Source organism: Propithecus coquereli, unplaced genomic scaffold (assembly GCF_000956105.1).
Source record: "Propithecus coquereli isolate 6110/MARCELLA unplaced genomic scaffold, Pcoq_1.0 Scaffold212, whole genome shotgun sequence".
In the NCBI taxonomy this organism is placed as follows: domain Eukaryota; kingdom Metazoa; phylum Chordata; class Mammalia; order Primates; family Indriidae; genus Propithecus; species Propithecus coquereli.
This window is the reverse complement of record NW_012146301.1, coordinates 1,033,386-1,050,887: the sequence shown is the minus strand read 5'-3', so window position 1 is coordinate 1,050,887 and position 17,502 is coordinate 1,033,386. Positions and strand designations below refer to the sequence as shown.

The following is a 17,502-nucleotide window of genomic DNA, read 5'->3' as shown; positions in this document are numbered from 1 at the left end:
TTCATTGTGTTTGTAGCTAACATTTCTTAATGCTTTCTATGTGCCGGTTACAGGACAGCTCTAAGTGCTTTACAAGTAATCATTTTAGCTTCATGACAACTCTATGAGGAAAGTACTGTTCTCCCCCATTTTATAGATGAGGAAACTGAGGCCAGCGTGCTTGAGTTACTTGCTCAAGGTCATGCTGCTAGTAAGTGGAGGGAGTCAGATTTTGAAACCAGTCTGGCCCCAAAGGCTGTGTTATGAACTATTATGTTATTACATACAGAGGAAAGTGTGGCTTTTCCTTTGTCTAGCTTAGAAATCTTCAGGTTTGTCGAAGTGGGAACAGTAGTTTAAGCATTAATTTAAAATGTCTTGACCATTGTGTAGGCAATTCTCAGGCAAAGGTGCGAGCGTCTCACTGATCCTGTGTCCTCTAGGACCCATCAATGGGCTGTAAAGTGCAGCCTCAAATTCCCTCCCTCCCCCATGCCTGTCTGCGGTGGGGCCTGGATATGTGTGCACCTTTGTGACTATGGGACCCCCCCTGCCACTACTACCATCCCCCGGTTCCCACTGGGCTTGGCCTGGTCTCATCTCTGAATTGGTACCTGCCGAGGTGTGATTGGCTATCTCTGGCCATCCGAGGCTCAAGGTGGATACGTTTTTATGGAGTTCCAGTGCAGTAAACAGAAGTGACAATGTCCCTTTCTCATCTTGAAGACTCCAGAGCTCCATCTGAGACTGTTGTCCTTGTGACGGTGGATTTTTGTGGCTGTCTGGAGGTGGGGTCTGGTCGAAGTGGAAGGAGCCGGTGGTGCCAGGCACTCACAATAAATGCTTGTGCTGCAACCCTCGATCCTTGCAGGCAGGAGAGAAGCAATCAGAAGGGAGGGTCAAGATGTAGGCCTACTGCATAGGGGTCTGGACTCTCAGAGGGAGCCCTGGAGAGGCTGCTAGGTTTTGCTGGATGGGCGGTCAGTGGTTAGACCTAAAGCCATACTTTTCCTCCAGTGGAGCGGGCACTGGTGCCTGACCAGGTGGTTTCTCTCCCCTTTCTTTCCCCTCTCTCTTTTAAATCCAGTTTAAAGATCTGATTTTAGTGCAGAGGGAGATGCCAGATGGAAGTGGGCCCTGCCTTCCACAGAGAAACATACCATCTAAATCCTGCCAGGACAGCCTGCCAAGGAAAAATCTAGCAGATTGTCTACTTGGCAGTAAGCGGCCAAGTGTGCATGCGCATACACATGCATATGCATATGCATACACACATATCATTTGGATATATGGCTTTTCTGTTAAAAGATGTTGTCATATACGGAATAGGATTCCAGCCTGTATTAGTTTGCTGGGGTTGCCACAGTAAAATACCACAGACTGGGGAGCATAAAGAACAGACATTTGTTTTGTCACAGTTGAGAGGCCAAGAGACCTAGGTCAAGCTGTCCGCAGGGTTGGTTTCTCCTGGGCTTGTAGGTGGCCGCCGTCTCCTGTGCATGCCTGTGTCCTGATCTCCTCTTGTGAGGACACCAGCCCTGTTGGATTCAGGGTTACCCTAATGACCTCGCTTTACCTTAATCACCTCTTAAAAGACCCTTGCTCAAAAGACAGCCACATTCTGAGGTGGGAGGAGTTAGGACTTCAACATACGCGTTTGAGGAGGGCACAATTCAGCCCATGATGAGGCCCCAGTGGTTTTTTCATTATTTTTGGCTCTAAATAAATGTGATCATTTCAGAGCAAATGGTGACATGATTATATTTAAAAATATAACTGATTCATTCAGCAGCTGTTCATTGAGTCCCTACTATGTGCCAGGCTCAAGGATTACAAAGTTAAATGCAGCATGGTTTGTGCCCTCAAGGAGTTCAGGTGGGAAAGTGTACAGTTAGGTTCAACGGTCACCTTACCTCATGATGAGTGATCTGAGAGAGGTGGGCACAGAGTACTCAGGAGTGGGGAATACAGGAAGACTGCCTGGAAGAGGTGTGGGTTGAGAAGGGTTCTGATGAGTAAATAGGAGTTGGCCTGGTTAAGAAGGAGAATGAGGACTGGGTGGAAAAGAGAATTCCCAGCTTTTCTCCATCATGGAGAACTATAGTATCCTGTTCCACCCACATGACTTCAGCAAAGACTATGGGAGAGATGGTCAAGAGGTAATGAACACTTGCAGGAACTCTCACAAGAAGTATATTCAAAATCAAGCATCAATGATGTTTTTCTGAGAACTCTGTTAGAAAATTAATAAAGGAATTTAGTTGCCTGTTTGTTCTCAAGATGCCAAATTAAACTATAGCAACATTGTCTACTTTAGGGCTGGTGGGGACCTGAAAGGTATCTTCTGGTCCAGCACATCCTTATCTCACATAGGTAGGGATGATAGGGCAGACCTGTGCGGTGACCTGCCCAGGCTTCCACAGCTGAGCAGAGCCAAGAACTTGTGCTAGAGCCACAGGCAGCCTCTCCCAGGTGTCCTGGCATTTCCAGCCTTATAATGTGATGTGCCAACACCTCTGCCCTGGGAAATGGTTTATTTGTCTCTGGAACTCTACACAAACCACTCAAATGCTACCATGCACAACCTTTTCCATAAGTTATTATGTCTTGGCCCTAAAACAATATTCAGAGAGTTTTTAGAACTAGGTTTTTCTTAAAATAACTATTATCCAGCTGTGCTTAAAAGGAAACACTGGCATCCAAAAGGAGAAAGCTTAGCCATAGCATAATTTACTATGAAAAGAGATTCAAAACACCTACATACCACTTTGGAGAGTTCAGCATCTGCCCTTTTAGAGAGCTCCCCTCTGGCTTCTGCCTCGCTGTCACTGCAGATCCTACGCTAATCTTTCCCCTAAATCACACATTATTGAGCTGGGAACTCCCCTGACATCTTTTAAATCCTTCATTCAGTTTGTCTTATATCTTAGGAGTAATGAGTTTTATATGTTTTAATTAGTTGTTTTTGTTTTGTCTTATTTACACCTTAAGAATTTTATGTTTTAACCCCTAGTTCCAGTATTCTGAATTTAGCAATATTCACCATTCCTGTACCATTTTTGATTTCCAAAACTTGATCAAATCCCCTTAGAGTTTTAACATTTTTAGACTGAAGATTATTAATTTATTCTGATGTCTTTCTAACACTGGCCTTGATTTTTTTTCCTCACTGGGGAGTCTTTCTTGAAGTGTACTATACTAGTCACACGCCAGTATTATAGGAGCACCTGGGCTCTGGACTTGTAAGAGCCAGGTTATGCTTTCAATGTTGCTTACGGTGCCCTACCTGAGGATATCTAGCCTCCATCGGCATTCGGGGACACAGTGTATGTTGAGCTGATGCCTTCAGTGTACAATTGGGTGCATTCCCAGTAGTAGGGAGGTGAGTCCATTTGATGCATGTGTACATGGAGGGGTACATTTGCATGCTGGTTTGCTTGCCTCTAATGCCACACTCCTGCTGAAGGTGGAAACAGCCACCTGTGGCCACCTTCTCGCCATTTGCTCGGGAAGGGTGTGAATCAGAGCCTCTTTGTGAACTAGCATCTAAAATAAGCAATTTCCTTACCACAACAGATGGACCTGCAGAGTTTGAATTGATTATGTATGACTGTGCCAGGCTCTAGTGTTTCATAGGTGACATGTGCTTAGAATTTACAATGAGTAGTATTTGAGGAAAATGTAAAACAGACATCAAGGCCTACTAAGGAGTCCTCCCTTCACGCTCTGCCCCTATGGTCAGCAATTTGTAGATGTTTCTTTTCCATCATGTATATTTAGCAACTATAATTTCAGCAGACTGCTCCTGAATTTCTATTCCTTCTACACCGATTCAAGAAAATTGCTGGCATTCCTGAAGTATTCCACAGGTATACTTCAGGAAAGGAGGTTAGAAAACCTGGCACAGGCTAGGATGAATATATACCCTTAAGTGTTGCTTGTTTAGCCTTCAACCATTTTCTAGCTGAAATGAGCAAAGAAAGAGCTTTCATTTGAAAAGTGAAAGGAGGACTGTACGGTTCATATTCTAAATAGACTGTTTGGACTTCCTCTAAACCAAATTTGTAAACACTGTACTTATGTGACAGGCAGAATGTTCATCTCCATACCCCTCCATGAGGATTTTGAACAGTTGTTTATTTTGTGCAGAGCATTGAGGAGAAATGCAAATGGAGTAGAGGGGTGACTCCTTAACCTTGAAACTGACATAGTCATTGAAGAAAGAAGACACTCAGCCCCAACCGTTAGAGCAGAGTGCAGAAGGTATATATATATGAGCCCCAAGAATGATAGGAGATTAATACGGGGATAGAGATGAAACTTTACTGGGGTCTTGAAGGATACTGCAATTGAGGGATAGGAGAATGAGTATTAGAGGAAATAGCTCATGCCCATGTAAGGACTGTGGGACAGAGCTCAGGCTGGCTGGATTGAGATTTAAGAGGGGGAAGGGTAAAAACAAGATTAGCTCAGGAACAAAGATGAGATTATGGGAAGCTGTGAAGCCAAGCAGCGGATGGTTTGGTAGAGACGTAGAGAGGTAGAGTAGGTTCTTTAGGAGTAGCAAGATAAAAGAGAGTATAAATGTTGGAAGAGTGGCTTGGAAACTTTTACATCCATGAGTCTGCCCACCTCCTGAAGTGTAAATGGCCTATGGAACAGAGTCGTGTCTTTTTTTATATTAATATATTTGTTTTTAAGCTCTCTAACTGCAGTAATATGAAGTGACATTTTATGGCAACACTGATGAAGATCTAGCATTGGGAGGGATGAGGATGGACAGCGTTATAAGAGAGATGGAGGCAGGGCCATTAATTCGACCCAGAAATGCCCCTCGTAGGTATTTATTGAAGAGAAATGGAAGCATATATCCACACAGAGACCTGTATGCAAATGTTGAGGGTAGTTTTAGTCATAATAAAACTAGAAACAACACAAATGTCCATCAACTGGTAAACGGATAGGAAAATTGCAGTAACTCCATACAATGGAATACCTCTTAATAATAAAAAGGAACAAAGTGCTGAGTCATGAAACAACATGGGTGAATCTCAGAAGTATCGTGTTAAATGAAGGAAGGTAGACACAAAAGACTATACTTTATGAATCCATATACAGTGTATGATGTTCTGGAAGAAGAAAAACTATAGGGACGGAGCACAGAGCAGTCTGGGACGGCCAGGGACTGGAGGTGGGGTGGGGATGACCGTGATGTCTGTGTCTTCCTGATCGTGGTGGTGGTTACATAACTGTATTCACTTGTCAAGACTTGCCACACTGTACACTTTAAGAGTCTGAATTTTATAGTTTGTAAATTATACCTCAATAAACCTGACTTAGAACACAGTAAAGTCAGATTTGAGTTGGAGGAAAGGCCGGCTAGGTATCCAGTGGAGATGGGAGGAGGAGGAGCTCTGGAGAGAGGCAGTAGAGCAGAGGACTTGGTTTACCAGGGAAGATGGAAGGTGATGAGTTGTGCTTGGGGTAGCTTAAGCTTTAGGGCCTGAGTTCAGCAGCTGTGACAGGGACCTAAAATAACAGGGACTTAAGAAAAAAAGGCAAATTTCTTCTCATGTGAAAATCCAAGCTCATAGGGGATTCCGTTCCACAAAGTTAGAGGCTTAGACTCCTTCTGTCCTGTTGCTTTTTCTCTGGGAGTTCTGCTTCTCCTCTTGAACTGACGGGATTCACCATCACACCCACGCTGTAGCCAGTACGAAGAGGAACACGCACCTTTTCCCTTTAAGGATGTGACCCAGAAGTTGCACAAATCACTACCGCTACCACCCCATTAGCCAGATTTAGTCACATGGCCTCATCCAGCTCCAAGGACAGGTGGTATGTGTAGTCTTTATTGTGGGTATCTGCGAGCCCAGGTAAAAGTTGAGGTTTTAGTGTACCACAAGAGAGGATGGAGAACAGATATTGGGAGGCAACCAGCCATGGTTCCACGAGGAGCTGTGGCACAGCAAACATTTCCAGTTGGCAGGTGGAGATGCAGGCTGGGAAAAGGAAGAGAACAGACAGAGCTAACGAAATAGATTGTGAGCACCAGTCTGCTGAAACCATGAGCCTAAGCTTTTCTCTGGGGAAAAGGGTGGTGTCAGTCTAGTGTGGGCGGGAGAGCCATCAGAGGACAGTGCAGGTCTGATGTGAGGTTAAGAGAAGGAAGTCTCAGCCTGCGGTGCGGTTCTGGGAGAGGTGAGCAAGGCCCTGGAAAGCCCTCAAACCAAAGTCGGTGGTCAGAGCAGTCCCATATCCCCCAGCAACAGGCCCGCACAGCATTCCTGCCCCGCTCAGTCATCAGATGGGAGCAGCTGTGCCAAGCATGGGGCCGTGGTGCTAATGCAGCAGTAGATTTCAGGGAACGGTAGCAGGGCCATGGGCTGGTTATGTCCCCCGCAGCAGGAGATCTGAGGTGCCACTCATGGCACCAGCAGGGTAGAGAGTAGAATAAACGTGGACAGTACAGAGAGAAGACTGATTCTGGTGAATGAAGATGACAAGGTGGGGGAAGAAAGGTTGTAGAAAAAAGTAGAAGAGAGAGGAAGTAACACGGGGCTTCCGCCAAGTTGGGGGTAATCTCAGAATGCTGGGAAATGTCGTTAGCAAATTTCTGCTCAGCCCCATTACTTTTGTTTGCTAAGCCAGAAAAATGAAGCTTCTTAGTTCAAAGTCTTATTTATTATATCTCAGAGGACAGTCAAATAGGCCATAGAAAAGAGGCATCTAAACTCCATCAGAGAGTGGAAGGACTCAGGAAGGATCAAAGAAGGGGACATTCAAAGACCGTTCTGAAGTCCTTATCTGTCAAGCCATGATTTGGGCAGCATGAGGTGTGGGAGCACAAACGACCTGGAAGGCATGGGGTGACCCGTCACTGGGTGTCTTCAAGGACCTGGCTGCTAACAGCAGTGCCCACAGGGGCCTCCACAGCAGGGCTGGGTGTAGGTCTGCAGGGAGAGCCTGCTCTGTCGAGGAGACATGTGGTGGGCATTGAGCAGCACATGGCTGTCAGCTCACAGCAGGGTGGGGCAGCTGCCCAGCAGGTGGGCTGGAGGAGGTTGATCTTGGGAGGACAGGTGCTGGGCAGCATTTCTTAGGTGGTGGCCAGGCCAGTGGGGACGCTGCAGCAGCACTGGCAAAAGACCCTCCAGCAGGGCATGGCAGGGAGTTGGGGTTCTGTTTGGCTGAGGAGTCTCTCAGCAGCTCAGTGGCCTCTCCTCCAAGCCACCGCTTCCATACTCACCACCTGGGCATTGTCCTAGATTTCGTTCCTTCCATTCTGCTTTATAGTAATCCCCATAAAAGCATCTAATTACCTAGGTCTTTATTAGCTTTAGATGTGTGCCTTACCTCATAAAAAATCTTTAGTTGGTTTTATTGCCAAATTAGTACATTTCACCATAGCTATTTTTCACTGTAGGGAGAGCTCCATTTCAGCCTTCAGAGCCATGAGTTGTCATTTCCTTGTCACTGAAGGGCATTAATGATGGGCTGGTATATATTTTCTAATAAATACAGAAGTAGAAGCTATAGTGTACCAAATCTCACGTCCCCATCACCCAGCTTCGAGTTATCAACGTTCTACCATACTTGCTTTATATATATATATAATATATATATATATATATATATATACCCATCCTCACACTTTTTTCCTCCAGTATTTTAAAAGCTGTTACCAAATATTTTATCATTTCATCTGTAAAAACTTAAGCATGTCATCTCTAACAGATAAGCCTTTAAAATAGACATAACCACTATACTATTATCTCACCAAACAAAATTAGCAGTATGTCTTTATTATCACCCGACACCCAATCTGTATTCATTTTTCCCCAGGTGTCTCAAAAATGTCATTTTACAGTTGGTATATCTGACTCAGGCTCTAAATAAAGTCCACACATTGCATTTAGTTGATGTGCTTCTGAAGTTTTTGATTCTCAAACTGTTCCCTTTCCATTTGTTTGTTTTTTAATTCAATGTATTTGTTGAAGAACATGGGTCATTTGTCCTGCAGAATTTCCCACTTTCTAGATTTAGCCGATTGTAACCTCACAATGTTACATGACGCGGTTCTCTATCCCCTGCATTTCCTTTAAACTTGTAGTCGTATTTAGAGGCTCAGTTTGCTTCAGGTTTGGTCTTCTTTCCAGCAAGGCTACTTCATAGCTGGTACTACTGCATCGTATCATAAGGTATGTGTGTCCACTTGTCCCGGTCTTAGTTATGATAATACTGACTAATAGGTTGATGTGGTGTCCTCCAGTTCATCTATGATATAGTTCTCCATCCACTTTTCATGGTTTTAACAGCCATTGACTCAGCCCCAGGCTGAAGGCCACAGGCATTTCTTGGAGTACCTCTCTTTCAGGAGTGGCAGCTTGGGTAGCCAGCAGTCATGCCTGCTGGTTAGAGTTGGGCCTTGCCTGGGGTCGTAGATCGTCTGTTGATGCTGTTACCTCAGGATACAGAGCTACTGGTTGCACATATGGAACAAAATCCCTTTGGAATTTCAGAATTTGCTGTTCTGTTTCTTAAAGCCAGGAAACTTTACATTCTTATTACTTGATTCTTCTGTCACTGGATTCTTGAGTCTATATAAGTTTACAAAGATTTTCTTATTACTGGTTTGAGAACTGAAATTGTTATAAAGCTGATCAAATATTCCTAATAGGTTCTGGTATTTAATGCATAAAGTAATGCATGTTGTTATGTCAGAAATACCTAGGTTCTGGTTCCCAGTTTTACAAAATACTATTTGTTTGATATTGGGATATTAGTTTGGCTACTCTAAAACAGGCCAGTGTAATAGTGGCTTAAATAAGAGAGAAGGTTCATTTCTCTCTTGTGGAAAATCATGAGCTGGTCGACAGTTTGGAGAGTGGGGCAGCTCGTTCCCCACAGTCATTTTAGTGCCTCAGTCTCCTTCTGTCAGTTACCCTCAGTGTTACCTTCATCCACATGGTGGAGAATGGAGCTCAACACCACAACACCCTCTAGGCAGTGGTATGGAGGAAACAGGGAAGGCCAGCAGCTCCTTTTAGGGGCATGACCTGGACAAGGTGCATGTCACCTCCTCTTACAGCCCATTGGCCATCACTTGGTCATGTGGCCCATATTTAGCTGCAAGTCAGGATGGGAAATATAGTCTCTAGCTGGGCAGCCACATGTCCTGTAAAACCATGGGTTCTATTAGTAAAAAGGGGAAGAAATGGAGGGTTATTAAGGTCATTTAGTAGTTTTTACTGAATTCTCTAAGCCTCAGTTTCCTCACGTGTAAAATGGGGATGAAAATACCCTACTCTTGTGGCTGTTAGAATTAAATGTATGGATGGATCAATGTAATGGAACATCTACTTCAGCACCCTTCCTATGTCACGCTCTCGGTCCATTCTTCTAGTTTTGGTAGGAAGGGGGCAGTGCTGCCTTACGTAGCAGAAAGAGCACAGGCTTTGGATCTGTGGTAGACCTGGGCCTGAATCCTTGTTAGTTGTGTGGACTGAGGACACATTTGCCTAAACTCTCTGACCCTTTATAAAATGAGCATTAAATAGGAATCTTATAAGAATTGAAGAAAAAGTACATAAAAATATGTAGTGCAGTGCCTGCCGTGTAGAACATACACATAAGTGTTAGCTAATTGCTAAGCAGTCTGGGTATAAATTTTTAGCTTCCTGATGGGGAAAGATTATTATGTAAAGCTAACTTGAAGAGGACTGCTGCCAAGCAGTTTAGTGGTTATGTACAATCACCAATCTGTGCATTTGCAGTTTGAATACTTGAAGCTTCAGACCTAAGCCTGTGCTTTCTGAAGAGCTCTCTGAGAGATACAGGCACCAAAATCATCAAAGGTGCTCAGTGAAAATGCAGGTTCCTGCCCCTTCTCCCTGCACCTCCTGCTGGTCTCCTGAACCAGGATCTCTGGGAGTAGAGACTGACTCTCCCCAATTTTAAAGATCACCTCCAAGGCGATCTTTATCACGCTGAAGTTTGAGATTCTGGTTTTAATCTGCAGCACTTACTTGAAGTATTTGAATACTTGTACAGTACTTTGAGAGAAGGAAGAGTAATTCATTTTTTCTAATTTCAGAGAAATAAGATTAGTACTCTGGGTTTTTAAAACTGGACTCAGGGTTGGGATTTTCTTCCCCAAAGGGTTGCAACTTCAAAAATAATAAATATTTGCTTTGCATTCTTTTTAGTTACTGCGAAACCAGAGGTTTCCTGCATCCTATCATCATGCAGTGGAAACCGTTGTGAATATGCTGATGCCACACATCACTCAGAAGTTTCGAGATAACCCAGAGGCTTCTAAGAACGCAAATCATAGCCTTGCTGTCTTCATCAAGGTGGGGACCTCTAGGGAGGAGGGTGTCAGTTATGTGACTCAGATGTTCATTTTAAGCAGCTGTCTAGCACAGCGGCTAGAATGGAGTAGCACTCCGACAACGTTGATGGCGTGTTTTTATGCTAAAGGATAAACTTATTAACAATAAATGCTGATTTGAATCCAAGCTTCCAAAACGTTTGGGCCTGAAATACTGACCTTTGTGGGTTGTTTTTCCCTACAGAGATGTTTCACCTTCATGGACAGGGGCTTTGTCTTTAAACAGATCAACAACTACATTAGCTGCTTTGCTCCTGGAGACCCAAAGGTAGTGTGGGTGTTGCATTCTGTTCCTTTTACCTCACTGATACACATCTGGAAATCTACCTGTTTCTCTCAGTTCTCATCAGACTTTCCTTTCTGTCCCCGAGGCACAACTCACTCCTCTCTTGGAAACACTCGTACTTACTTGCTTGATATGCAAGAGATATTAGGGACACGGTAAAACACAATGAGAAATAAACATACCCATTGATTTTCTCTTAAACACCTGCAATGACTTCTCAACCACAAAACTATATGTGTTGCAATCCATAGTTTTCTTAAGACAACAGAAGTAACCATCTAGCCTTTCTCTGGTAGAATTATCTTTTTCCCTTGTTTTTTTTAAAGCTCTGCCTTACTAATTTTTTTATGGTTTTGAATGTGTCTATAATGATAAGCTGCCTGAAATCCTGTATTGAAGTAGGAGGAGCATAAATAATAAATGCCCTAAAAGTCAGTTGAGGACACCGTTTAATGAAATGTGTTCTCCGTTTTCAAATCCCTGAAGCCATTCTAAAATCTGTAAAATGCAACAGAGTGCAGTTCCAAGAGGGCCAAGAAGCTAATGACTAGGTGTGTTATTTCTAAGGGGTTTTTTAGGGTCCCGTATAAAATACCCAGTGATGCATTTAATTTATGACTAAACATGTTTTCCTGCAGACCCTCTTTGAATACAAGTTCGAATTTCTCCGTGTGGTGTGTAATCACGAACATTATATTCCTTTGAATTTACCAATGCCATTTGGAAAAGGCAGGATTCAAAGATACCAAGGTAATCCGTCTTTATGTATGTTAATCTTTTCACAGAGAGAGCCATTTATTTTTAATAAGAAAAGATAATTGATATTAGCATTTCCTTATTTTTTTCCATTGGTGAATTTTTTTCTTGGTAATTTCCATTTTAGAAAGTACTGACAAAATGTTATAGGGTAACTTACTTTTCAGCAAATTTTTATCATACTACAGATCATGCCATTGTGACTCTGTTTTCATTGAAAAAGTCTTTGTTTAAACAATAGAAGTCCATCTTACTTACTGTAGCTTATTTTTATTTCACTTTTCCTTTTTTCTTACGAATTAGCTTTTCTTTCACCAACTGTGGAGTCACATGACACTCCTGTAGGTAGGTGTGGGTGTGGTGCTTGCTTTCTTGCATTTTCCTCCTTTAGAAGAAAAAGAATGCAAGTTATTGCTGAGATGCTTCCATATGCTATTCAGTTAGGCGTTTCCTATATACTTTGATCAATTTTTAAACTCATAATAAAGCAGTGAATTTGTTTTTACTGTAGCCAAAACATTGCCGTGACATCCCAGGGAGGCATCTGGTTTTGTGCTCCTGAAGTCACTGAGTACTCTAGCATGTTTCTTTAAGAACGGAAACAAACAAAAAGCCCTGCTTCTTCCGGAAAAATGCATTGTTCTGTCATTTTCATAGCCATTGTCCATAGTGGTAGCAGTAACCTAAATCACAAGCAACATGGCTTTTTCACATGCTTTTTATGTTTGCACGTTGAGTCTTTATTAATGGTCTGTATTCTCTTTAATTTTGAAGAGAGTTGAACTCATAGATTTCTTTCTTCACCGAGTAAATCAGATTAAACAAATTACTCTGTCAGGTCTGTCAAGTAATGTTTATTGAGTTTAGTGCCTTGAATGTGCTCAGGTTTATTTGTGCTAAAGGAGAGAACAAGAGCAAGGATGCCACCAAACTATTAATGACACCTGAATCAACCACCTCTGACATTCAGAGAGAAACACGCAGTGCAGTCATTCAGACACTCATAGCTTCCACCAAAACAGACTTACAGTACCTTTTAAGGAGCAAGGAAGATGGTAGCCCTGGAGTTGGTATTCATGCATTCAACAAATATTTACCCAGAACCAGCTATGTCTAGCTTCAGGTTACAGTTGTGGACAACCTGGATGAAAATCCTTGGCTATTCTACATAAGTGAAATGCATAGAATGTTAGAGACTGATAAATGCTAAGGAGATAAAATAAAGTAAGGAAGGGGGATGTGAGAAGGGGTGCCGTTTGAGACAGGGTGGCCAGGTAACAGTGGAAGGGAGTGAATGTGCTGAGTGCATGCACATCTTGGGGAGCTTTCTGGGCCGAGGGGACAGATCTAACCCTGGCCACCTGTTCCCCGCATTGCAGACGTGCATGCTTACTCCCAGCTCCTCAAACATGGCCTGCCCACCCCGGACACCCCTCCACCTCAAATAGCCCCCTCCCTGGAGAACCTTCATCTTCCTTCGTAGCCCTGGCACTCTGCACCTCCTACGTGGGAACTCCTGGGTCTCCTGACCCTCGTCCAGCTCCCCAGTTGGAATTAATTGCCCTCCCTGCCCTGTACTTCAAACCCCATCAGTTCCCTCCCCTCTACCTCACAGTCACCTGTACTTGGGGAGTGTGACTCTTCCTTTCACCTGATCAGGAGCTGAGGGCAGCCTTTTATTTGCAGGGTTGCATGGTCAGTGTGTGCTAATGCCCTTCTTGCCTGTGACCCAGCCAGGCCTAATTGTTCATCCTGTAGAACTGAGTGGAATGGAAATGCTGCAGGTGCCCAGCAGGCCCACACATGCTCTCAGGAGACTTCAGGGGATCTGGGAGCAAGAGGGGCTGCCCTGGGCAGGTGTGTGTGGGTCATAATCAGCCTTAGTACAGTGAGAGAAGTAGGTCTTTTTTAGCATTCTCCTTCCTCTCTCCCTATGCCTTGTCCCCCACCCCTGCCTCTGCCTTCTTTCTCAAGCACACATGCATGCATGCATATGCGCTTACATACACACACACACACACACACACACACACACACACACACAGTTAAAGTAGTTTTCTCCTGAGAGATTTATGTGAATTTAAGCTGTGAACTATAGTTTGGATAAACTGGGTTTAATGATCATAAACAGTGAACATAATTATTCTAGAAAAATATTCACTCTTCCCCTTCCTTCTACTAAAGGGTTTCATAGGACTTGGGTCAGTGTTTTGGGTGGATTCAGATGTAACTAGTTGATATGGGATTAAAGTCACAGGAGAGGTCTATAGACTTTCCGTAACAGTGAAGTCGGTCTAACAGTTCAAATCTAGCTTCAGCTTCCTGGGAATGTGTATTTCAGCTTTAGACTGATGTTTAGCGGCTGTTATTTACCCTCAGAAGAGGCCATGTTTGCTTCTATCTCTTTTCCAGAAGAGCTTTTGATTTTGTCATTTAGCTTATTGATGATTTGCTAGTTGAGTTTGGTGCTTTGTCCATCTTAGTTTTAGTTTATATTAATTTTTTATTTGTTTTTAGAGGTGCAGAAATATTAAGAGAATATTTTAGGAAATACTGTGTTGAATAAGTTTTTCACTCAGGGATAGCAGAATAGATAGGTTATATGTTAATTTGTTTATTTTAAACACATTGGGTTTTAGTGGGAGTTTCCTGGCATTGGTGACCAGGAAATGTGTACATGAACCTAGGTAGTAAGGAACATTTTAATAAACCATGTATATTTATTCTTTATTTAATTACATGTTTGTTATGCATAAATTACTCTTATATAGTTCTATTAATGAATATAATAACTTTATTTTTTTACTTTGTCAATAACAAACTTATATTTGTAATGTAACATATGCTGTTCTCTATTCTAAAAATTGGTACTTAAACTATTCACTGATTTAATTATGCAGGATGCAATATGTTCCCAAAATCAAAATCTGGTGTAATTATTTGTGTTTAAATTTTGTTGTCATTTAAGAGGTCCATGTGTTAAGAAATAGAGCAACATTTTAGCATCAGCCCTTTCCCCTTTGAAGTCTCATCATCTGTTGACACACACAGGATGGGCTGAATGCAGAGGATGGTTTTAGTTTTCATGTTATTCAAAGGGTGTTGCATCCTCCCTAAATAAAGTTGTTTCTATCCTCATTGCAGACCTGCAGCTTGACTACTCATTAACGGATGAGTTCTGCAGAAACCACTTCTTGGTGGGACTGTTACTGCGAGAGGTGGGGACAGCCCTCCAGGAGTTCCGGGAGGTCCGTCTGATCGCCATCAGCGTGCTCAAGAACCTGCTGATAAAGCATTCTTTTGATGACAGATACGCTTCGAGGGTGAGTGGTCCCCAGCGAAAGGAAGTAGGCATTGACAAAGTCCTTTATTTTAGGTAATGTGAAGAAAGTAACCACCTAGAAAATTCAGGGTAACAGCCCTAAGACTTTTTTCTGTTTTGAGAATAACATCAAATATCTGTCTTTGTAGGAAGCCTGCAAATAAAGGAAGATGGCCAGTGCCAACTTAGTCTGTCATTTAGCAGCTCTCTGAACCACGGAGCACACTGACCCCCTGTGTCTTCCTTTCAGAGTCATCAGGCAAGGATAGCCACTCTCTACCTGCCTCTGTTTGGTCTGCTGATTGAAAACGTCCAGCGGATCAACGTGAGGGAGGTGTCGCCCTTCCCCGTGAACCCTGGCAGTGTATGTAAGCGTGGTCACACAGTTACAGCCGGTGTCGGGTCCTGGGGCTGTCAGAACAAAGTATCACAAACTGGGGGCTGAGAGCAGCAGAAATCTGTTCTCTCACAGTCGGGAGGCTGGAAGTCCAGTGTCAAGGTGTCGGTAGAGTTTGTTCCTCCTGGAGGCTCTGGGGGAAGGGTCTGTTCATGCTGCTCCCCCAGCTGCTGGTGTTGCTGCCATGCTCGGTGCTCTCTGGCTTGTAGCTGCTTCCCTGCAGTCTCTGCCTCTGTCTTCACGTGGTGTTCTCTCCAGGGCGTGTCTGTGTCTCTGCGTGCCTTCTCCTCTTCTTGTAAGGACACCGGTGATTTAGGGCCCACCCAGGATGACCTCGTCTTAAATTGTGTCATAATCACATCTGGAAAGACCCTATTTTCAAATGAGGTTACATCCTGAGGTTCCAGGTAGACTTGAGTTTTGGGGGGACACCGCTTAAGTCAGTACACACCCCCACCCTTTATTTTGCCAATAAAACTGTAGTAGTCCACAGTCTTCCTGGTGAATTGCTTTTCTGGCTCAGATGGGGTCACTCAGTAAACCTTCAACTCTTATTAAAAATCAGTATGAAAACTCTGCTTTCCTGATGGTCCAATGTCCTGTAAGGCCTCAGAACTTTCATTTGTGTATTCAGCATAAATTCTTTAGGAGGGAGGGACAGAAAACATGGTGTAGTCCTAACCGGTGTCCTGTAAGAACTCATGGTAGCCCCTGGTGGTAATGTGCTACGCAGTCTCGGAAAAGCTGCCTCTGGGCTACAGTTTCTCTCTGACTGTGCAATCAGAAAGTGAGGCTGGATGTCAGGGGTGCCAAGGTGAGGGACAGGAAGCCCCACCTCCAAGAACTGACCGCCTGCATCTGTATTGTCTTTGTGCAGCTTTTTAAAGATGTGTGGAAACTAAGTTGACTGGAGGATGACCCCAGAAATTATAACGTAACTTTTTGGCTGGAGATTGTTTGATCTTTTACTCAGTCTTTGATACATGTTGATTTCTCTTGTTATTTAAAAAGGATTCTTGGAATCATCTTACAATTCAGCTTTTTCAAAGCATGATCACTGTCAAATTCCTTATCACATTTCAGTTACAAACAGCTTTTTAAATATTAACCTGTAATAATTTTAATTATTAAAGTTTATAAACATTTTGCAATCTAAAACCTGTATTCTTTCTCATTCCAAGCACTTTTCTTGGCCTCAGAGGGTTTGTCTGCTATTAATTTGGATGGATATTCCCAGTTCAGCAGTTTTCCTTCCCTTTTTATTCTGGACCCAGGAGCTGGCTTGGTTGTTAATCTTGCCACTCGGTCATTACGGTGTATACTTGGGGAGTTTCCATGTGTGTTTCTGTCCTTTTCCCCACCACAGTGATGCCTTGTCCCATTTTTTTACACTACCTACCTCTTCACCTCCTAACACATTCCTAAATCAGCTTACAGGGAGATGGACCATGGTTATAGCTTGTGTGTGCACGCACTGCTGTTCAAAAGGGTGTAAGCTTTCTTCGTCCTAAATGCCCCTCGCCGATCTCACCCTGTACAACATTGCATCTCACACGTGTATTCTCTAACCCTGTCTGCTTTTCTAACCAGAGTAATTCAGGGCAGAACGTGACCTCCCTGTACTGTTTCAATCCTGAGAAATAGAAACACAAGATCTTTCTTTGGTTTTCACCAAAGTCAAATCCCTTTTTTGACTGAACTTCAAAATGAACGATTCCTGTACTGACTGAGAGTTCTCGTGAGGCTCCAAACATCTAGAGACTGCCATTGCTGCTGTTGTACTGCTCTGTTGCTCATTTGGAAAGGTTTCCAATGTGAGGAAAAAAACAGCATTCCAGTTAGAAAGAGCAGAGGAGGCTTTCTCTGCGGGAAAAAATACCAAAATAATCTAAGGGAAGGCTGGGTGTCAGAGCTCTCCTAGAAGGGGAAAGGTGCTAGAAGTGCTGGGAAGGAGAGACAGTGACTCCGTGGACCATGATTTCGCTGCCACCCTCCCACCCCCCTCTTGCGCATCCTGTGCCCCGCTGCTCCTCTGGGCCGTCCTCCACCTCGTCCCTCACCCACGCTGTGCGGCTGCTTCTCCCACTCTGGCCCGTGAAGCGTGTCAGGCTATTCTGTTTCGTTCATGCACCTGCCCTTGCACATCCAGAAGGAACTGAGGAGTCTTTTTCATCATCTTTGATTGTTTCTTCTCTTCCTCCCCGTGACAGACTGGGAAGGACGAATCTCTTGCCTTGCCCGCTGTGAACCCCCTGGTGACGCCGCAGAAGGGAAGCACGTTGGATAACAGCCTGCACAAGGACCTCTTGGGCGCCATCTCTGGCATCGGTAATACTCGGCGCTCTCGTCTTCTCTCCTGTGTCACTCTA

The 17,502-nt window shown here is 43.6% G+C and overlaps 1 protein-coding gene across 1 annotated transcript in view; it reads left to right on the top strand.

The window, feature by feature from the left end:
- Window positions 1-17,502, top strand: part of DOCK9 (dedicator of cytokinesis 9) — a 310,670-nt gene that overhangs the window by 230,567 nt on the left and 62,601 nt on the right. Inside the window, exons 28-33 of the mRNA XM_012644431.1 lie at window positions 10,188-10,334; window positions 10,557-10,640; window positions 11,297-11,408; window positions 14,559-14,737; window positions 14,987-15,100; window positions 17,344-17,461. Coding sequence (XP_012499885.1) covers window positions 10,188-10,334; window positions 10,557-10,640; window positions 11,297-11,408; window positions 14,559-14,737; window positions 14,987-15,100; window positions 17,344-17,461 — 754 coding nt within the window. The remainder of the gene's footprint in view (window positions 1-10,187; window positions 10,335-10,556; window positions 10,641-11,296; window positions 11,409-14,558; window positions 14,738-14,986; window positions 15,101-17,343; window positions 17,462-17,502) is intronic.